Source organism: Neolamprologus brichardi, chromosome 15 (assembly GCF_056152115.1).
Source record: "Neolamprologus brichardi isolate AB-2024 chromosome 15, ASM5615211v1, whole genome shotgun sequence".
Classification (NCBI taxonomy): domain Eukaryota; kingdom Metazoa; phylum Chordata; class Actinopteri; order Cichliformes; family Cichlidae; genus Neolamprologus; species Neolamprologus brichardi.
This window is the reverse complement of record NC_142118.1, coordinates 10,262,551-10,286,384: the sequence shown is the minus strand read 5'-3', so window position 1 is coordinate 10,286,384 and position 23,834 is coordinate 10,262,551. Positions and strand designations below refer to the sequence as shown.

General features: G+C 41.6%; 1 protein-coding gene across 3 annotated transcripts in view; it reads right to left on the bottom strand.

The window, feature by feature from the left end:
* Window positions 1–22,813, bottom strand: part of nhsl1b (NHS-like 1b) — a 100,547-nt gene extending 77,734 nt beyond the window's left edge. For 2 of the 3 annotated variants that reach the window (XM_006797072.3, XM_035910499.2), the window contains exon 1: window positions 22,117–22,813. In XM_006797072.3, the coding sequence (XP_006797135.2) occupies window positions 22,117–22,438 (322 nt within the window). In that variant the 5' untranslated portion in view covers window positions 22,439–22,813. Of the gene's footprint in view, window positions 1–383; window positions 498–22,116 lie in introns of those variants that run through there. The other variant, XM_035910500.2, reaches the window with a different exon arrangement.
* Between the last annotated feature and the right edge of the window lie 1,021 nt (window positions 22,814–23,834).

Genomic DNA, 23,834 nt, shown 5'->3' with positions numbered 1-23,834 from the left:
TTTTCCATTCACTCTTCTGTCCACTATTCAACTTAGTCTCAGAATCCAGCTTCTCTTTACCCATCCCAGAAAACCAACAGTCTGAACAAAGGAAGCTCTCAGCCTACACTGCACTGTTTGCTGATTACCACCAGCTTTGTATCTCTCCCCCACCTTTCTTTTTCCAATTCACACTCTTCACACCTTTATTTTCCTATTTTAGCTCCCAGTCTCTCCCTCGACTCCTTTAATTCTGCCTCTGACTTCACACCATCTTCTTGCAAATTTTTGAAGACAATTCCATTAAAAGTCTGCTGAGTTTTTAAACACAACCGCGGTTCTTGAATTTGTTCCTATGTGTGTACAAACAATTTGTCTCTACACATACACTCCAACACACATACCTGCATAGGGGTTCCTCCTTTGCTTCCGGGCCCAAATCCTAATCCCTTTAACAGACATGACGCTATCTAATAACTACACAGCTAATATGCTACATCAAAAAGCATCAAAAAGTCCAATTTCACTTCTAACGTCAATTCAAAGACTTGTATACACTCACATGCTCAAATCACATACTCTGGTGTCTGTACCGCCTCGCTGCACGCGTGGAGAGCACACACATGCGATGGCCAATCAAAAACCTGTCATGAAGAAAAAGGGGTGTGTGAGGGGAGTGATGTATTCAAAGGAGCTCCTAAGTGGTGACCCCCCCTGAACCCCAAGGTTGCTACGGTGATGCAGTTGTTATCTGCCAGAGGCTGCTGTTACCAGGGCAATGAGGCATGGTCCACACTCTCTTCTAGCGGGTCCTCGGGCCCCTTTGAGTATCAAGTTGGGGGTCAGTGGTACATACGCCGTGAAGAACACACACTTGTGAAATAGGTTCTTTGTGCGTTTAAGCTGCTGAGCAATCAAGCTTAAAGAATAGGCAGGTTTCATTTGATCTGAGCCACCAATGAGAAAGCGAGCTTGTACGGGACTCCAAGTTCCCAACTACCTGTCTCGCCTTCCGAACTTTTATGTCTTAAAGGGGGGGTGTCAAACATAAGGCCCGGGGTCCAAAATCAGCCCAGCGAAGAATTGAAAATGTGCTTTAGAAAATGTGAAGGAGTGCATAGAGTTTGAACTTTTAACTGCACACCCCTACTCCTATTCACAGTACACCAAAGTAATTAATTAACTTATAAACAATTAAATAACAGGAAGTTCCTTTTCTGTAATTTTACACATTTATCATGTTGTTTCATTGGTCCAGCCACAATGTAAAATAACTCTTACATCCCCCATCCTCAATGCTCGGTTCAGGTCTACCCACCTCTACACTTCTAAAACAACCTTCTTCACCTCTTCAGCAGCATCTTGACTTTTACCCTCTGCTCCCAAGTGTCCACCCGTTTCCTCATCCCCTCCACTGGTACACAAAGAGGACCTCTAAACCTGATGCAATTACAGACACCACTTACAATTAAGAAGAGAAAAGGCCGGGACTCTACCAAACCAATTTTGATTATTGAGACAGACTTAAATGTGGTTACTTTTTGCACCTATTATGTTTTTCCGTTGTCTGTTCTATGCACAAAATTTTAGGTTGGTCTCCATATAAAATAAACTCAAAAAAAAAAAAAAAAAAAAAGGTAATTATGTGTGTGAACAACTTTCCGCACCGGTGCTTACATTGTTTGCTTTAATCATAACCTGCAGAGCATGCGGAAACCTTTTTGGCTAACCCTTTCCGCAGACAAATTCATCACTGCTGCTCTACTTTTCCAATGCAGCAGGAAACAACGGCGAGAGACGTGTCACATCCTGTGGCTGGACTGGGAAACAATCGCAAAGAACAAGCTAAGGGAGACGACTGGATGAGACGGTTGTCCTAATAAGAGCATTTTTCCTCTGCGTTCTGAGTGTGCTGTCGAGGGTCTGGGGTGTAGGGAGAATGGTGACGGGGTCAGGAAATGGAACAGGATGTAGTTGACAGTGGCATCTCCCACAGGATGTTGAGAAATGTATGGCTATCAAAGGGTTAGCTCATGGTTCACGGTCTGAAATGTGATCAGGGAGGAGGTGGTTAACCTGAATGCCAAGGCAAGGTAGCAGGGAGAGTTGAATAAAACTGAGCAACAGAGTCACGTGCAGACTATCTGCATATTCACAGCATCCGCTGTCTGACTCTCTTCACACTTTTTCTATCTCTGTTCATCGCTGAATTTATTATTATTCTTCCTCCCACACATCACTCTAACTTCTTCTGCCTGGCAGAGTGTACGTATCAACAATCTGGTACGTGCAAAAAGCCGGAGAGCTGTTGCCACAACTGCGAACAACTGAGCATTCGGAGAAACACAAAAGCATGTAAACATGCACGTTTCCATAAAGCAAGGATTTCTATTTCCAAGCGCCCTGCATTTCCTCTTCCTCCTCCTCTTCTTCTTCTTCCTGTCTCTAAAACATCCAGAATTTGGAAAAGTGGCAGAAGACAAATATGACAACAAATACTGAGAAGGAAAAGACACAAAGGCAATAAATTCAGTGTGTGAAACAGTAACAACACTAACACCTCAGTACCTTCAGAAATTCTGAACAGACCCACTGATGTTAGGAATGTGTTTTAAATATAAAAGAGCACACACGTACAAACGTGCAGATTCATATTGTGCTTCAGCGGCTTTGGTCTGAGCCGACACGCAGGACTGAAAACACTGCCACATGAGCCGCCGAGGGCTTTAACTCTTATCTTAACACTCAGAGAGTGAGTGTGTGTGTGTGTGTGTGTGTGTCGCAAGTGTCCGTGAGACCAGACTTTTTCTCACACTCCTCATCATTTGATGCTTAATTCACACTTATTATTAGCATGGGAACAAATCGACAAGGGTTTCAATTATGGACACAACCACAATCAAACAGACACACACATGTATTTACCATAAATCAAGCTGCGCTGTCTTTCCACTGATTGAGCTTAAAAACATTTGGTCATGTTGTATCCCATCACTGCTACAGCTTAGCGAAATAAAGAGACAGGTGAAGGAATAAGCAGACAGAAGGAAAAAATATGAAGATGTTAAAGGAAGTACAGACTTCTTTAATACTGGGCACTAGCTTTGAGACAGCTGAGCTATCATGAGGCAGCAATGCGTGTGCCTGAGAGTGTGTGTGTGTCTGGACAGCATCAGCGGAGGGCTGCAGCAGAGGAAAGACAGCAACAGAAGGCCTATCACTACATGTCACCACCACACAGTAGCGGGGCACACCGACCGCAGTTCAGAGCTACAGGCTTGGAAACACAATAACCAGTAGCAGTGAGTGCATGTGAGGCTGTGTCCATGAATGAAGTAAACATTATCCCCTAAAATCATCAATGCATCCTGTAAGGACACAAACTGGACTTTCCACCTTGGGTCTTGTTCTCACAGATACCCAAATTAGGCCAGGCTAATTATGCACTCAATACAAACATCATAGAGATCTGGGAAAGCTGATTTCTGGAAAATGAGCGGTCTCCTAAGTGCCCCACTAAAACACTACAGCCACTGAGGAGTCCTATAATTAGAGCCCAGGGGACTAATTTCTGTGTTTACGTTTAGTTGGACAGAGAAACCAGCTTTTAAAACTGTTTATGAAAACCAAAGTTTAGGCTGTGTGTGGTTTGTAAAGCCACACACAAGCCACACACAGCCTGACCCAAAAGATCATGTTTGCAAGAGTCCATGTTTCGAAAAATCTCCATATTTAGGCTGAACCATAGCTAGAAATGTATCAACGGGCAGAGGACAGGGAGCATTTGAACCGCAGGGTGGGTGGTGCAGAGTGTTGTCGAACTGTCGTTGGTTACTGAATAGAACAAAGCCATCTTTAAAGTTACCAGTAACACCGGTGATTTTCTACCTCAAATTGTCTCCTATTATAAGATTAAGACCGGGGTATAAACGTCAATGTATCATTGGCAACTTAATTGCAATAGCTACTTGCGTCACTTCAGCAGGATTTCCTGTGAATAAAAGTTTCTTTTAAGCTGATCACATAAAGAGAAAGACACCTCCACATTGCCCGATTAGTTTCCGATGGATTTGTTTTTCCCTCTTTCCTTTTCTTTAAAAATATAATAAAATACCTGGAAAAATTACATTGTCAGCCTAAACTAAGCTGTGCTGGAGGTAAACAGCAATCTCTGTGTTGGATGCCATCACAAAGAAATCATTTCCACCGATGAGATCATAGCCATTAGCCTAACTAATGAAAAACATCACCATTACGGCTCAGTGATTACGAGTCAGCTCAATACAGCGTCTTCACAACGGTGACGCAAACTGCAGACAGTGCGAAAGCAACGGATTGGGTGTGATTATGATACAAATAACTGTGTTTTAATAATGCTGACCATAAATTTACAAATGTTTGCTATCATTATCAGTCATATTGATAAGAAACTAAATTAATAAAGAGACAGGAAGAACAAATTAATTCCAGTTGTGCTGCAAGAGATATGGAGTGCAAAAGACTCCACTGGTCTGTCTCTGTGTTGCCCAGACACCAGTTATAAAATTCCCATCAAGGTGTTTCCAGTTTGGAAATCTAAAACTGTTACAGCACAAGTCCACACATACAAATGTCACCACTTTCCATGTACAGTGTCCCAATGACCCACAAAAAAAAAGCCAGCCAGAGAAAAGTAGTGCATTAGTGTGTGTGGGTGCATGCATGTGTCCATGTGACTTATGGTGTTACTACATTTCAAGCTGTCTACGCTGGTCGGTAGTAGATGTGAGCTCATACAATGGGCTTCTTTGTGGGATTGGGTGATGGGGGGAAGAGATTAAGTAATATGTGAGAGAGGCTGAGCTTGGCAGACTTTAGTAGCTCCACACAATTCAAAATTCAGTGGGTTAATCTGTCAGTGCAGAAGGATTATTCTTTGCAAAAACAGATTTTTTAAGGGTATATTTGTCATGCTGTAGATGTAGTTATGGGATATTTATAAGCCAGATGATTAATTCCAGCATTACTCAATCTCTACGCGCATGCATCACATCAGTGTTTAGACGAAGTGTGCAAGAAAAAAAAAAGAAAGACTTTCTCAGAGTATTGGGGTGCGACCTTTAATTGCCTAACCACACATGTGGCAAAACTTAGTCAACTACACCCAAAGCACTCCGCCCAAACTCTGGCAGCAACAGGAAAACTGTTGGGGTCGAGTCCAAACCGCGAACCGCTGTGTCACTGCAAGCCCCTGAAAAATATGAACCCCGACTTCTCAAAGTGTTTGGTTGAAACAAAGAGATGAAACAAGGAGGAGAGGAGAGGAGGAGAACTGCTCAGACCTCGTGTGTCACCTCCCTGCTCCTGAAACCGCTTCCCTTCCCATCCACTCCCTGAGCCCGCAACCACATGAAAAGCCTACTGGGCTGGGTTCCCATCTGGTGAAGAGACAGGGGTGTGTGCGTTTAGACGGTTTAGCCAGTTAAGGGGGCTCCGTCCGACCTAATGCCCCCAGCCTTAAGAAGCCACTCAGACGGCTGTTTTCCTGAAGAGCCTCACTCTCTCTCCCCAACACACACATACATGAACAATGCACACTCCTCCCTGACCAATTAGGACACCCAGTTATGCTATTAGGCCTGTTTACCATAAACTCCCTGCTAGTCCCTCCCTTTCACCCTTCCCACTTTCCCCCGTCTCCTTCTTGCTTCCATCAACAAAAATTGTTTAAAATCCTAAATTCCTAAATAGTTTAATCCCACAAGTAAAACAATGTGAAAAAAGAAACAAGGCGGCTAAAATTGTGCTCATAAATCCAAAAAACAAGGGGCTCATAGCTGCGGTGTATAGTTATGAAGTGTAGCATGGCTGCAACGATAGCAGTTTTATAAATAGCGTGTAAATGTTTTCCAAGTTTCCAAATGTGTCCAAAAAAGTAAAATAAAATGCCTTCACTAGTTCCTTTTTGTGTGTCTGTGTTGTCATGTGTGTGTTAAAAGCCTCCATTCCCCCATTTTTGCTCACTTCTTTGTCTTTTTTTTAGTCCTCTTGTATTTCACCATCCTCTCGCCTTTTCAACTCCTCTCTTTTACCCTCTCGTTTCCGCTCGCTCCCTGTCACAGCTCCCCCTCCGTCTATGGAGCCACTGAGTTGGAACTGTTGTCGAATGGTCAGCATGCTGGGAGAGATCGAGACTGGCCAAGAATGCCTGTGTTTGTGTGCAACTTCACTGTTCTTGCCAGGGGGAATTAGCCTCTTTTTCTTTCTCCTCGCTGTTGTGTATAGCCCTGTCTGACTTGTCAGCCTCAACGGCACGGAGATCAGTCCAGAAAAAACACTTTAAGAAAAAATGCACAAAACAAGAGAAGAGGGAAGAGGAAGAGGGAGGATGATGAGAAGACAAGGAGGAGAAGGAGGAGGAGATGTGCTAAATACCGTGAGCCTGACTGACTGGTTTGGAAAGTTCAGTCAAAGGGAGTGAGCAGTGGACAAAGAAGAGGACATAACAGTGATATTACAATGCAATACAGTACACACTGAGCGCCTGCACACACCCCACGATTACAGTATGAGTACAAGCTTGTTTGCATCTGCACTCAGGTTTTGTCCAGGAGAGCGATCAGGAATAAATGTTTCTCCAACTTGAAAGACAAAGCGAGAAATGAAGACAGAAACACTGACAGGAGCAGATATTAAAGTGAAAGACAAGGCAGCAAACAGGGTGATAGAATGCCGAACAAAGACCAGACTTCTTCATGAATGATTTAAAAAGAAAAAAGAGAGAGAAAGATTGAGGGATTTCCCTGTTTTTTTTTCTTCCAGCCCTAGGGGATCTGCAATTTCCATTGAGACCACTCATCACTGCCTCAGTCTTCCCACAACAAAGATCCTCATCTCTCATCTCCAAACATCCAGGGGGCTCAGGGACTCAGGGTCTGGTCCCACAAGGGCAACAGTCCTTACCGGCCCCATTAACCTGCCTCGGCGCTCCAGCTTCATTCAGGACCTTTGGGCCTCTAGACCCAAGTTTTTCCAAGAGGTTGGGGGTGGGGTGGAGAAGAGGCCCTGACAGTAGGAGAGGCAGCCGATTGGGTGAAATCATCTCAATCCCAGCAGAGAGTAGAAGCACACTGTTGGGGTTGAGGGTACTTAACTGAAGAGAGGAGGGGGTCTTCTTTTATGTGGTGCCGCCCTTTTAGCTACTGTGGGCCCCACCGAGGCTAACGGATCAAACGAAGAAGGAATGTGTGGGTTTGTGTGTGCGTGTGTTAGAGTGCAATAGATGGAGAGATCTAAGGATCACAGGAGGCAAACGGGCAGACTGTGGGTGCTTTTCATTATGCAAACTTATTCTTCTTTGAGTCCTCTTTCCACCTGTGACCTGGAAATCTTTAGGATTTTCCAGTTCCATAAATGCATCACATGGAAACTACTTCTGTGTTACAAGCAAGTGATGCTGCTTAAAACCTAAGGAGTACTCATTTGCCCAACCCCTCACATTCTCACTAAGAACCGAGAAAGAGATGCAAGTGAGGAAAAAGAAATTAGACATTTTCACACAAATAAGCACAGAAAGTAATCTCTCTTCTCAGTCTTGTTATATGCTGATGCATTTTCTCACAGGCAGTCAAAAACTTAACTGTTTTAGCTATCAAAAACACAATACAACCTGCACTGGAACCATATGTGATCAAGTTAAAGAAAACAAGAGGAGGGGATTAAAATGACACAAAAATACGCGTCTGTGTACACTTACAGCACAACCTGAAACATGCACACACTGAACAAACAAAAGCGCTCTGAGGTAGGAACCAGATCCCTCTCGATCACCAATGAACTCAACACGAGTGAAACTGGGCTACGGTGACTTCAGCCCTTATGATACCACTGACAGGCGCACAATAACAGTTACCTGATACACCGGTACCGCAAGTCTGCTTCATAACCTACAGCTGGGACCACGGTGCCTCCAGACTCTTTCAGTATGAAAACATTTGTTACTCTGCAGGATTCTGTACGAAAACACGCCTGACGGGCAACTTATCAGATCTGTTTTTTCACATTCTGCTTTCCTTCATGTAAAGAAACGGGATACAGCACCACCAACTTTCATTTTATTGGTATTACTTTTTGTAGGAATTTTAAAATTGCACCAAGCATTTTCCATTACTGGCTGACATGTTTTGAACATAAACTAATTTAAAATAAATTTATGGCAATTAAAAGAACCAATTACATACTTCCTGTCTTCAGGAACAGAAAAAGACAAAGAACTCAGATTTCTCAGATTACATTGATTATATAATTTGCTTTGTGCTAGTTTTCATCATATTCACCAACATCTGCAAATTTGGGACTTTTTTTTCATTGTAACTTTCCCTGATGAGTACATGATCTTCTGACTGTAATTAAAAGACTTCCCTTCATATATATCGAGTAAGAGCCAGACTTTAGAAAAGTGGAGAACCAGTCAATTACCCAATTTTCTTCGGGGGTCAACCTTCAGGATCAATAAAGTTTTATTGAATTGAATTGAATTGAAAATGTGGGACATTATCTCAAGATGTAGGACAGGAGGGAAAGGAATAAAATCCTGTTCACTCCCACATAAAGATGGACATCTGGTCACATTAAGTATAGAACAAAAAATTAGTTTTTCACTTTTGATGGTGAAATCCTAGAGTTTTATTAGTCTGTTATTTGGCAGAAATATTTGTCTGTTAATTGGCATATTTTATACTGTCTATGTTTTTACCATAATTAACTTACTATTTGTTATTATAACAGTTGACATGTTTACAGTCGTTTTCCACAGACACTTCTCCTGCAGGCAAATCAGGGATACAGCTGAATTAACTAAAGTGAAGTGTGTGAGTGGTGTCCACTCTCTGGAAGCTGTGTCAGTAGCTATTTGGCAACCTGTGTATAATAATAACTCGAAAAAAAAAAAGAAGAAGAAAAAAAAAAAAGAAAACACCTGACACTAGGGAACACACCAAATCAAACAGCTATGACGGTGACAGCCTGTCTCACTGAAGCACACGGACAAACACACGCACTCCTTTCACACACACAGAGACAGAAGGTCAAAAACACAGCTGAGTCAATATACCAGGACACTAGCTGGCAGCAGCCTCCAAAACACATATCAGTGCCTAAAAGGTTTGACCATTCAAGTCCAAGAGGCTTTCACTTCATTGCAAAGGCTGTTTGAGCAGGGCACTTTTGGATTAGGAGGCAAATTTGAGTCTAAGAATCTTATTAGAAAGCAAAAAAAAGCAGTTTTGTATTTATAATCTGCCCCCTTCTGAAGCCAGCGTAAACCTCAGAGTGTGGGACAGAGAAAAGCTTGAGCCAACAGCAACAGCACCTGAATGACAATGTGGTTGAAATACATGAGAGAAAGCCATTCACATGACCTCACAAGAACTTTAACATAACTATTGTATTAAAAACAAGCTCAAATATCAACATAATTAAAAGGATCCTTTAATTAATGTTATCCATAATTTCATGTTTCTAACCATCTTTCAACATTTATAAACCAACAGGTCTTGTATGGACACACACACACACCCTTGTTTCCTGGTCTTTTCAGCTTCACATGGAGCCTCCGTTAATGGGCAGTAACTGAAATGGGTGTGCAGACTCCAGCAGAGCTTAAGGAGATTAACCATTCTGTAGCCATGTGAAATAATATTCCCCATAATCCCCGTCTCCGACTCCAAAAAAAATCCCTTCTCACTGTGTGGCAAGGGAGGGCCTCGATTAATGTCCTCTCTTGTTCTTTTGAACACACACACACACACACACACACAAAAACACACACACCTGGACAAAACTATTATTGTGTGTGTTTGAATGTGAATATGTACACTGTTCAACAGTTTTTTTGTAAAGTAAATCAATAAATTCGGTCCCTTGCTCTCTCAGCGTCTCTCTCTGTCAATAATGCAACAATCCTGAAACATTTAATCGGACCGTGGAAGCAAGCCGTGTCCTTTACTCTATCCGCTTTCACTTAACAGATGTTCTGACTCGAGGACGTTCTGTGTGTGGCCAACCACGCTAAGATCAAATCTGTGCACTGGTTAATCACAATTAGAGCCTTGTTTTGTCTCCAAGCAACTTATCAACAAACTCGTGAAGGTGTGATCGAGTCAAACACAACAGTATCAACAAAAACCAGAATAAATACACCATCTCATAATCATCAAATATTAACATTAATAAAGCTGAGTGTTCTGACATGCTGAGGTTTACTGAGGAACAGTGAATCCCTATGCCCAAGGACGATCACTGTGCATGTCTAGCACTAGTTTTATTTCCTCTTTGTGTGAGTTATAATCCCCAAACCATGCACTGAAAAGCACAATTGAGAGCCCACATTACCACTTCAAGGCCAGTGACTTATTGTTTACATGTGTTTTTCCAAGTTATTACTCTTTTCTGAGTGTTGATAGACGTCAGCACATGTTGCAACCAGTCCCTGAACCTCATTTTCCCTCCTTAGGCAAGTTTCATGTTTAACAGACAAAATCACAACAATAAACAAATTTCTGTTGCTGTTTGTTGGGCCACAGTTATTCAGCCCGAGACACTGATCGGCGACCCCTGCAAACCATCAGCTGCAAGAAGAAGAAAAAAAGCGTATTCCCTGACAGGTTGGCAAGTGGTTGGTGGAGGTTGTTGGCAGTCATTATGAAGTTGTTTGTCAAAGACGAGGCTTAGAGATTCGTCCCCGACTGCTTGGCAACCACAAGTTGTAAGGAAACTGGCTGCAAGGAGGTACACAGTGCTAAAAAGAAAACATCCATAGTACAGGGTGGGCCATTTATATGGATACACCGTAATAACATGGGAATGGTTGGTGATATTAAAGTCCTGTTTGTGGCACATTAGTATATGTGAGGGGGCAAACTCCTCAAGATGGGTGGTGACCATGGTGGCCATTTAGAAGCCGGCCATCTTGGATACAACTTTTGTTTTTTTCAATAGGAAGAGGGCCATGTGACACATCAAACTTATTGGTAATGTCACAAGAAAAACAATGGTGTGCATGTAGTAGCCTTGGTAAAAACAGTGTAAATGTACTCAAATTTATATAGTGCTTCTCTATTTTTACTGACAAAGCACTTCACATAAAAAGTCACATTTTATCCATACATTCATACAACACTTTATTTTGTTCTGTTCAAACGTGTACCTACTGCACATCCATAGCCAGTTTAGAACAATATTAGCCTAAAATGCATGGAAAGAGCTCTGGGAAAAAGTACCCAGAGGATGTACTCAAAGCAGAAAGCCACCAGCCAGCATTCGAACCAGTAACTTTCTTATTGTGAAGTGACAGTGTTAACCACTCCATCACCAGGCTGCGCTAATACTGATGAATGGAAGACTGGAAGAGCACAAATAAGTTTAAGTGAAGGCACACACGCAGACACAGATACACACACACACACACACATATATGCACAATGAGGTCTCTGTGGATGAGGCAGACAGCTAAAGCTGCTACAGAGGAAGATTCAGTAGTCAATGGGGATTCCTTTATGGAGTATGTCATATTTCACAGTGACACACACTTTCTCAGACACACATGCAAACACCATGGAGCCTTCTGCAGCAAGACGGTGATTAATGATGAGCCGAGAAAGTGCTTCAGGCAAAAGAAGGAAAAACAAAGGCTTCATACTGATGCCCATTTGAGTAATTAATTGAAAAGAAATTACCGAAGTAAACAAAACAACTCAAAACTCTCACTATGCATCTTTACGCCTGTTGCACTCGCAGGAATTTTTCTTCTAACTGTTTGAGAGTTTGAGCTTGCAGTCTGAGAGGACTTCCAAACCAAATACTTAATTATCTGAGAGGGAATAGAAAACTTCACTGAAAAAAATTCAGTAGTCCTACATCTGCCAAAGTTGTGATGTTGTCATATCGACAAAATCAGTCCAGACTTCCATTGTAAACACCTGTCAAAGTTCTCAGTCCTACATTTGTGGCAATTTCCACTACAGTAGGCATCCCTGGGAAAACATTTTACTACGATGACACACACAAGGTGAAAAAACAAAAAAACACCAGACAGAGAGAGAGAACAGTCTCATGTTAAGTCACATACATCTCAGTGACTAATCAGACAGAAAGATAAACAATTCTGGCGATTTTGTGGGTTGTTGAAAATGAGTTAGTAAAATTGGTCAGGGTGAGCTTAGACTGAACAGTTACGACTGTCTTGACTCATCACCATAAATATCTAACAGGGCAAGGTGAAGATTTTTTATGATCTTTACCAACATTAAGCTGACATACTTTAGGTTTACTCAAAGGAATATGGGTAAACCTAAAGCATGCTGGTATCCACCAGGTAATGGCTGCACATTACGTCTTGAATTTTGTTTACTTCAACTTCTCTTTAAGGTGACGGCAAAGGCATCAGGAAAGTCAAGCGTTAAAGAGTTTAAAGCCAAAAAATAAGGAAAAAAAAACAACAAGTCAAAGTGATCAGCAGATTCTACTAAACTCTGCAGTTCAGCAAGCCTCTTCGCTTTATTGTGCTCTGTTGTTAATGTAGGTCTAATGGAAACAGTGACAAGTAAGGTGGCACCAGCCATTGTTTACCATACAATCACCAAACAAACATGCAATAACCAAAGCCGCATAATGTAATCACTAAAGGGAGCCATAAAGTAGGGAGTGGGGTATGTATATTGGATTAAATAACCTAGGTCAAGAGGATGACAATGAACCTCCTGACCACTGCCAGGAAGGTGGCAGATTATTTTACAGCTCTGTCAAAAAGAAAAGAAAAATAAACATTAGAAAAAAACAATCAAGAGAAAAGTTCCTGATGAAATACATAATTAAGACTTTTTTATATAAATAATTAGAGATTGCAGGAATAATGAAACTGAAGGCCATTATATGGAATGATTCCCCAAGGCAGACTAATGTAATGTATAATTGAATGTACTTATGTAGCGCCAAATCACAACAGCTGCTTCAAGGCACTTTATTTTGTAAGGTAAAGATCGTGCAACAGTACAGAGAAAATCCCAACAATCACACAACCTCCTGTGAGCAAGCATCAAGTAACCTCCGACTCAGAGAGGGCGAGCCATCTGCCGTGACAGGTTAGGGGTGAGGGTCAAGGGGGGATAGACACCGTGGAAGAGACCAAGATTAATAATAACTAATGATTAAATGTAAAGTGGTGCATAAACACAACCTCCGGGCCACGGACCGGTACTGGTTCGTGAGCTGTTTGGTTCCGGGCCGCAAGAGTTGAGGCTCGGGTGAAATTTATGGTTTTCGGGGTTTTTAATCATCAACTCGGTTCCCCTGTGTCTTTTCCTGTGTTATAGTTGTGTCTTATTTTGAAAGAAATATTTAAGTGTTACCATAGCAACCAGAGAGCGTTAAGGGGCAGAGAGGAGGAAGTTACTCTCAGTGTTGTTGGCGCATTTCAGGAGGACACTGCTAATAAAGTTACAGAATTCCACAGTGAATTCGCGTTTATTATTATATTTACAAAATACCACAGTTTTTGTCTTGGTCGTATCATTTTATTTTGTTATATTTATCCGTGACACCTTAAAGGCTGGTCCGTGAAAATATTGTCTGACATTAAACTGGTCTGTGGCGCAAAAAAGGTTGGGAACTGCTGACATAGTGAGTGAAAAGAGGTGCATGAAGATGAAACACTCAGTGCATCATGGGAAACCCCCAGTAGCCTAGGCCTATTTCACTAAGAGAGAGTTCATGGTTACCTGATCCAGTTTTTTAAAAAACTATGGCTCCTTCAGGATACATAGTGATTTTACCATTCTAACAATCTTCCCAGCAGCATCAGTAAACACAAGGACCCTGTCCTAGCTTGCATATGACAAATAAAACTGAGGGTGAAACTACAAAGCTTACCAAACAACTCCCCTCAGACCGTCATCACCTCAAACCAACATAGCTGACACTTGATGCACATCTGGAACTTTTCCATCACACAGCTGGTGAAACCTAGCCTTATATTATTAAGACTGTCAACTGATTTTGCTATTGCCGGTCTATGAATTACAAGCAACGGGTTCAACCAGAAGATGTCAGTTGCACAATGCACATGTCTGAGTAAACAAATCCTGAGATGTTCATCAAGTATTAAACATTACATCAGCTAGTCTACAAAAAAAAAAAAAAAAAAACCCTTGATGACCCTCTTGTCCCGCAACTTGTTTATTCAGCTGAGGATATTCAAGTTGGCTAATGTCGCCAGTGTTTACGGGACTAAAAATATGCCTGAAAAAAGCCAGCCGACAGCTGTTTCTGAAGACTTATCATTCAGTCCAAATATAGCAGGAGGTTCACACCAGCCTCTTCCGTTGCAAGGTTTAAAATGCAAATATTTCAATTTACCCCAAAGTCATCTGTTGCATCTAATCTGAAGCCTTGGCTTCATGTGATCTATATTCTGCAGACAGTGTTATTTGCTGCCAAGTGGTCCATTACATTTCATTCCTTTTAATGATAGACACTACATACCACTAAGAGAGTTTGAGTGCACGACCTGCGTGCTTCTGCCTGTGTGTTCCTGTGTGAGCTTTGGTTAAGTGGCACAAGTGACAGATGTGGCAGAAAATCCTTGTTTATTTTTCCTCAGGCAGCCATTCAGTCAGAGCGTACATGTGTGTATGGTGCGTTTCCAGGCCTTGAGTGCAGTTTTAGTGCAGATCCAGGATAACAATAGCCTTTATATTCCTGCTCCCACCTGCTGCAGTATGTCATTAAGTACTGGATGGAATGGATGTGCCTCCCTGTCGGCCCATCTTCTTCCTTCCGTCTGCCTCTTGTACACATCACTGATAAACCATAATCTAATACTTGATAAAAATCCATCCTTTATTTTGCTCCCAACAGATGTTTGTGTAGCTTTACGTGACACTTTTTTTTACTCTTTAACGTCATAAAATAAACATGAAATGCTGCAGCAGGTTTGCCACCACTGTGCAGCTGTTGTCCCTTTTGCAAAAAAAGAAAAAGAGTCCAAGCAAGGTTGATACCCTCATAATATGCCCGGTTGTGGATCACTTTATACCAACTCCAAAAATGTTTTTCTCTACAGGTTGCTTTACAGTGTATAATGTGTAATAACACATGCAGGATACAGTAGATAGCAGTGCACGGTATTACATAAATGTACGAGTCAAGATAAAAGATTAAAAAAAAGATAGTAGGAAATTCACACCTTCATCTTTGGATATCTTGTAGATTTTTCTGAATTAAGAATAACTAATCTCACTCATGCACAGCAATAAACTATATTGCTTCTCTCTTACTCTCACTGTTCTGCTATATCTACAAAAGGCTTCCCTGGACGCCAGACAAAAACATGTAGGACAACATCATTGGAGTTTATTTTACTCACTGTGAAGGCTCTAACCAGATATATATGGACACAGCATATACACACATTCTTCCAGGTATTCATAAATCTTGTAAACTCAAGCTACTGTAAACACTGATAGCAGATTTTCTGAAGATCAGTAAGTCAGTAAGTAAGCTAGTCAGTCATGAGGCATGTAATAACAGCTGTTTAACTGCTAAATAATATAAAATTACAACAATAAATTTAAAATAAAGGCAAGAATGAGCATCAAACACATTTAAAAAGGAACACATGGAAAAAGGATAGCTGGAGAAAAAACAAAAGATAAGAAGAGAGAAAAGAGCGTGACAAAAACTGATTATAAAAAGAGAAAGTCGAGAGTGTGAGCGTGGTCCTTGTCTTTGTTGTGGTCAGCATGGCAGTATAAGGGTTGACATCAAAGTGCAGAGGATGGACAGAGATGAGAGAGGAAAGGTCTGGAAACCATATGAAACAACAGGAAAAGAGAGCGAGAGCAAGGGAGTGAGCGAGGAAGAGACTTTAAAGCAGAGGAAGGGAAAGCTGAGGCAAAAAGGAGAGCCGCTGAAAATTTGCTGAAATGTCATTTTACACTCACACAGAAGCTGTGAAAATGTTTTGCAATATTTCATGTAAAAAAAAAAAAGTATATTTGCATATATTTAGTTTCTGGGGTCTAGAGGCGAACACACGATTTCACTTGAGATCTGCTGACGGTTCAGCTTTTGTTTGTCTCTCCATAGGAAATACATTTGGGAATGAGTATCAGGCTATTTGTGACACTTTTCCTCCAAAAACAATAGCTGTGTAAAAACCCGACCGTGACCTCAACTTGAATTTTCCAGCAGCGGTCCAAATGTAATGCATCTGTGTAAAGGCCTTTGAGTGTACAAATACACACATCAAAACAGATATATGAAAAAAAAAAATACCACAAAAACACACGCAACCCTGAGGATGTTCCACTGCATCCTGTCAGGCAGAGGTCACGACAGTGGGGATTAAATCTTGCTCATCTCCCTGCATGCTGGTTAAACCCTGGATTACCCCACAGCACCCTCAATTGCCGACTTACTAACCTATAAGTCCATCATGTGGTGCTCTCTGATTGCGGAGATGTTCGCTCGTTTGTGCGTCGACAGCAACAATGAAATCTCAACAGTAGGGAGACAGATTTATCTAATTAAGTTTACTGCCTTCAGCATAAGTCCCCAACCTTTTTTGCGCCAAAGACCGGTTTAATGTCCGACAATATTTTCACGGACCGGCCTTTAAGGTGTCACGGATACCAGTACCAGTACAAAAAAAAAAGATTTATTCATAACACACGGGAAAAGACACAGGGAAACCGAGTTAACAATAAAAACGATTTAAAAAAATAACAACAAAAAAAAAACCCTGATAAAAACCCTAAAAAACCGTAAATTTCACACCCAACCCTCAGCTCTCATGGCCCAGTACCATATGACTCACAGACCAGTTAGGGTCTGTGGCCCGGGGGTTGGGGACCGCTACTCTACTGGACTGAGATATGGTGACTGTGGAGATCATTCGAGTACAGTGACATCATTGTCATGTTCACCAAACAAGTTACAAGTTATCCAATCAGCACACTGTGTCATAGAGAGATGGATGTGACCAGCAACAATACTCCCGTAGGCTGTGGCATTGACACTGGAGTGGCACCCAGTGTGGTCTTCTGCTACTGTAGCCCATCTGCTTTGTGCGTTCAGAGATGCTATTCTGCATAACTTCTTCAACAAGTGGTTGTTTGACTTACTGTTGTCTTACTATCAGCTTGAAGCAGTCTGGACGTTCTCCCGACATTAACAAGGCATCGCCACCCAGAAAATTGACACCCAGTGGATATTTTCTCTTTTTTTGTGTTAACAAAAAGTTGAAAAGGTACATCTAGTGAATATTTGGGATCCAGCTTATCAATTTGTTTAGTTAAGTTTATATTTAGAGACAGAAACGGAAACAAAAAAACCTTCAAACAAAAAAAAAAAAGAAGAAGAAAAGTGCTATAATCAGCATCTGCTATTAGCAAAACCGTAATCGCAAACATATCCACCAATTCGAGGATAGTTTTGGACTTTCACAAGTGGAGATACAAATCAACCAAGATTATAAGGGCTTTCATCTGCTGCTATTCCAACACCGATGTGATATTTTTATTACTTTATATAAGTAAGGTCTCTCATGACATGTGGTTTGCTCAGGAAATAACTAGATCTATTACAGCTGCAGTTGAGTGACACAAGTGAGGAGGAGAAGCGGCCAGGAAACGGAGCCATGAACCAACCAGATTACCACAAAATGCGAAAACCAGCTTAGGCCTATCATCTTCTACTGGTGTAAAATAAGTGATAAAATACACTACTGTATACTGTAAGAATGATCTTATGACTCGAATTGGGGGTTACACACAGTCAGGGCAGCGCTCGCATATACACAAATCTAAATTTAGCTGTTTCCTTATTAACTCGACTGTCTCCCACCATCAACAGCAAATCTGTCTCTGACAGATTATGTTTTAAGAAACTGCAAGACAGCACTGAGTCGAATCTGGTGTCAGGACATCATAAATGATTATCAACAAGCATTTTATGCTAACGCGGCCCACTGAAGGAAATGCATGTGTTTACACAGGTAAAGACATATTTAAATCCTACAGTTAAGAAAACACTTTAAATTGGGAACAACTCTTTTTTCATCTTTAACACATCCTCAGTGCCAGGGTGCCACAACATGGATTTTACAGCGCACTTAATACACAGATGTTTTGATTTTAGCGCGTTTAAGGAGTGACCCAATGAAGTACTATATTATTCAGACAGGTTATGCACAGAACACACTAACCACAAGGAAGAATCTGGATGAACCACTCTAACTATGCACTCAAGGCTCTTTTTACACTATAAGGCAGCTCTATCTATTCATGCAAACTCACACGTTCATTAGAGCCAATAAAACATACAACTATGATATAATGAATACTGTGATATAAATTTTAGGTCCTAAAGCTGACCCATGTTCTGTGCACGGGACAGGGATGTATCTAAATCCAGGGATGTACTGGAGCCGTGAGAGAGCACTGCCTATAGATTCAAACACACAATCTCATACACACAGTCCAAATCAGACACAGTTCACTGGCAATATCCCTCCACTTCCACAGCCCCTTCCCACTCATTTTCTCTCACTTTTCCCCTTCATTTCTTCGACCCATCTCTTTTGTTCCTCATGGGAGAAGGTCGACCTCTAGAACCAGGCCAGGCTGCCGGCGTTGGAACGAGCGCTGTGGGAACTGACTTGTGGATTCTGGCTGCGTAATGACTGCTCTCTATCGATGAATGAAGGGGACCACAGTGGGCCAGAGTGAATAGTGACTAGGGAGAACCGAGGTAGGATAAACAGGGCTGTGCATGTGAGTGTGCATTTGTGTGGCAAACAGGAAAAGAGGGTTAAAAAAAAAAGCCACAAACACCAATTAGTTTATCCAGGCACGACTAATTTGTTGTTCGTTGGCTTTTGATATGGATGCAACTTTGATCTCAGTCAAGCAGTTCCACTGTTATTATCTGAATAACTGATTGCAGTCCCACTCTGAGGATGAACTCCCCCTCCCAACACAAGAAGAACCACTTGAACATAGCAACACACCCTAAACATGATAGCATACATTGCTACTCATGAAAGAGCATCGGGCAAAGACTGTGCCTATAAATATCTGAGGGATAGGAGGAGGAATGTCCAGGCACTTAACATGTATGTCAGTGTGTGTATGGGAGACAAGATGGACTGTAGACATTAGCAGGTCAGCTGGAAACATGCTTTTTTTTTTTTTTTAATTCTGTGTGTGTGTGTGTGTGTGTGTGTGTGTGTGTGTGTGTGTGTGTGTGTGTGTGTGTGTGTGTGTGTGCGTCTGCTAGTGGGCATCAAGTTAACTGACAAAAGAAGGCCCCAAGTTTCTCCTTTCTCCAATTAACCTTCACTAGCATGACCTACTTTTAACATTAAAATAGCATACTCCCAAATCAACCCAGAGTTATATTTGGCAGAAAATAATATGTTTCTAATATATAGCTAAATTCATACTTCGAGTAAAAGTCAAGCTTGTGACATCGCAGCGATGGCTACTCGGTGTACAGAAGTCCACAGACCTCTGGGGGAAGCAGAGCCTGGCGTGGTTCTCAAGGTCGAACTTTTCTCATTAGGAACAAAAGATGGGTTGTAGAGATGAAGGGGGAGAAATGACAGGAAATAGGTAGTGGAGGGATACTGTCAATGAACGGTGTCTGACTTGAACTGTATTTATGAGTCTGTGTATCAGCATGAGCTCCAAAACAATCAAGTATTGATGAGAAAGCTGGAGAGATAGATGTTTGGATTAGTTAAGACATAATAATACATCTTCATCTGGAACAAACAGCGTGGTTAAGGGACTTGAAACTGTTTTTATTTCTAGTATCCATGGCATTAGCTTTATTAATATTATTAATACAACTGCACTTAATACAAGTAATACACCAGGGTGGAGCAAACGAGATCCATGTGCCAAACTTAGCAGGAGTGGCCGTTGTTGGCAGCCAGCAGAAATCCAAACTAACCAAACTAGACTTTGTTTAAACTCTTGACTCTGAGTGTCAGGTGTTCCCCGCTGAGGCACGAGAGGATGACCTGTGACCTTTGCTCTGGGGTCTGCTCCTTCAGAACACATGGATCAACAGTGGAATAAAGCAGACAAAATACACACAATGAGGAAATCCCATTTTCCTATCATGTCTCTGTTCAAACTGCCACTGATTACACTGAGTGTAGAGGTAGGAGTGCGCAAACACACACTCTTACTTCGCCCTTCCTTCAATGTCAGTCTTTCAGTGCACAAGAGCCCCTCTTCATGCCCCTCACCAGTAACATGATCTGGCTCAGAGCTCTGAGGTTAGGGTAGGAACCCAGAGCCACAGGAGCAGAAGACAAAAGGGTGACCAGCCGCAGATATTTACAAGCAGGCTGGTAAATTTATGTAATACAGTGCATTCCTCAGGGTTGGGTAGTCAGCACTACCCAACAAGCAACATACCATTATGTCTCATCGAGGATTTGAGGTAAACACCAACTCTAAACACTGTCATTTAACAGCCGCTCCTCACTTTGTAAACCAGTGAGAAACAGCTGTAAAATAGCACAACATGGCAAAGAATGCTTTGTTTCCTGGAGTCATGCGCATGACACAGTAACTTTTATTCAAATATCAAATTCAAAGTAACTCTGCCAGGTGTTCTGGCATATTTAAATCCTTTTCATGGATTGACGCTGGAGGGCACTTCAAAAAAAAATACAGGTGTTTTCATGTGTGGAAAAAGCTGGCGTTGAGCTTCAGTGTCTGCGTTGTAATAAATCTAGACTCAGCGCTTCCGTAAACCTAACACACGGCCTTGAGGGCGTGCAGGAACTGCAGATCGCGACGTAACACACCGCATTCCTGCCTACTCTCTCACACCTTGTCTTCGGCTTCTGATGAATCAGGTCTTTAAATGAGACAAACCCTTTCAGAAAGAGCTCCCAGTCCCGCCTAAAACCGCATCAAAACTTCCAACAGGTACAGAAAATGGGAGCAGTTGAGTCATGACTGGGACTGGTTGCTGTCATGTAGTGGGCACCCCTACACCTCCGTCTGGGATCTGTCTGCCTGTTCGGCTTATCATTTCTCTGCCGTCACTTTTGAACCTGTGCGTGTTTGTGTGACAAAGAGTGAGTCATATTTAGACACAAGGCAGGATGGACAGACGCAGATCAAATGCGGGAGGAAGGACAGTAAAAAGGAAACAAAAGTGAATGAGTCAGAGATGAAATCCTCCTCTTTCACTTGGGTTTAGAGGAATTTGCACCAATCTTCCCAGCACTACTTTGCAATACATTTCGGAAGCAAGTTAGATAAGAAAAAGAGGCAGGGACTCAATAGAAAACATGATCCCTTAACTGCTGGGTTTATACACATTACCACATAACAGAGTCTTAAATAGGTGTCGAGAGGCAGATATGCAGTCATTCAAAGGCTCTGCCTCAGGTCTGCAGCTCAGCAGATAAAATGACAGGTCTATCTCTCAGTCTTGCTTGCACAGTCACCAGAGCATGAGTCAGTCTAAGTTAATATTTAACCGTCCTAAAGGAGGGAGCTTTAATAAAAGCAGGCTAAACAAATCACAAAACTTTAAAAGTAAAGAAATTGATTTTCCATTTGTCAGTGTGTTTATCAGCTTTATGGACATTAAGGAGAGATGAGGAAGGTGAGGGGTCTCCTGGGATCTCAGTGCCCTTTGAGGACCTGGATACAGATGGCCAGTATGTTGAGAGGATATCCATCATTTCTGACACAATGCCCCTGTTAACATAAGTCCCAATCAGGCAAATAAAGCCATGTGGGCAGGAGTCAGCGGTCACTCCTCTTTGACTCTTTTAAAAAGACAAATCAGGACAGTCACCTTGGACCTCTCCACACTACTGCACATGTTATCATAACAGGAAAAACTAGAAGGTAGACGCACCTCTCGCACACAGACATATTTAAACTCTCGAATCATACATAACATGCACATCATATCTACAAATATGAACTCACAGCATGCATTTTTGCATGTCTCTGGATCTCATTTAGTGGCTTGTAAGCATTTCATAGAAAGCTAAAGTGGTTGGAGCCGAAAGATCAGTAGAGTAAGAGGGACAAAAACAAGTGGCCAACAGTGCAGACTCACGGATTTTGACTTTCTTGGGATCAAGCTTGTGGACTTCATGCTGCAGAATTTGCAGGCGCTCCTCGATCCTGCAGGATCTTCTGAACACCAACCCCGCCTCCATCTCGATGCCCAGGAAGATGTCGCTGGCATGTCGGGAAAGGTCGGAAAGTTGGTGTATTACGTTAGTCAGCGTATGACAGCCAACCTCATCCAGCGATGAGAACAAAACGGGTTTTCGCAGTTTGCGTTTGCCGGCTTCTTCCCTAGGTTTCCAGCCATCCTTCTTCGCCGATAGCCTGCTCACACGGCGGGGCTCGATAGTCCTCTGGTGAAAGGGCATATTTATTTCATACCAATAACTCCAGCGGGACCGAAAAGTGTTCACGCCGAGAAAAACAAAGCTTTAAAACAAACCCAACACGAACGCCCTCCCCGCGGTTGAGGAATAATCCTTGAATCCCGCCATATTCTGATTTTCAAAGCATGGGGACTTTGTGCTGCTGTACACTGCAGACGTTGCCTCCTAAAGTCTATTCAAATTCAACCAGACACAGTGCAGGCTGGAAAGAAAAAAAATCACAAGGAAAAGTAGGGAAAAGTACAAATAAAAACCCGGAAAAAACTACAACCACCTGTAGCGAGTGGAGCCGGAGCCAGAAAGAAGCGCAGAGAGTTTACCTGCCTCCCTCCGGAGAGAGCAGCCTGTCACAAAACAAGGACCGGAGCTCTTCAGAAAACGGAACAAGGAAGGAAACGAGCAGGAAACCTGGAAGCTGTAGATCTTGGGTCGTATTTTTTTTTTTTTTATTATCTGAAATCAAAATTTAAATCTTTTTCAAATGGTTTGACTTAATAATTCTAATAATTTGTTTTATTATTATTATATATTTATATAGACTTAGTAAATCTCTCATCGACCCTAACCCTGACTTTACATAAGTACATTAACCCCCCAATAAATAAATAACTGTCGGACACAAACATTCATTTTATTAATTTATTATTTTCGTTTTTCTGCAACTGAAAAAAATGCCATCCATAAATTAAAAATTTGAGTCAGCTTAAATGGTCTTAGCATTTTAAGCTAGTACCTGTCACACTAATTTTGAGTACGTCGAGATTTTTTAAAAGGAAAAAAAAAAAGATTTTTTACTGTCAGACACAAATGTAATTATATGTATTTTATTATTTCTAGAGTTTATTTCAATTTCTTACATTTTTAGCTATTTTGAGTTAGTAAGTCTCAGATCGTTTCTCAGTTTCTCATATTCATGAAAGTCAGCTGAAAAAAAATCACGGTGTTAACAAAATGATATGTAGGTAGCATAGTCTGGATACTTTGAGCTTGTCATGTTATTTTCTTGCTATTTCGCTAATGTTTCTCTTGTCTGTTGCACATTTATTTTTAAAGGGGAATTTGCTCACAGTTATTACAGAGCAAATAGACATGTTTTTTTCATACCATTTAAAATAACCTCATGGTAACACATTCTCTGAACACTTGTCTGTAATTTATGACCTCAGTGTGTGCACATGGCATGTTTGTCCAGCTCCTCTGTTCACCATCTGACATTCCCATATCTACTCTTTAAATTCCTCACAGCTCTTTTCAAGGGCACACCATCCCCTCAACTCACTTTTAAAATTAACAGGCCACAAGTTCAGTGGATGAAGTCCTGTCTCTGCTCTGTAGCTATTAATGCGCCCCCTGGTGTATTTTAGTGAATACTGCAACT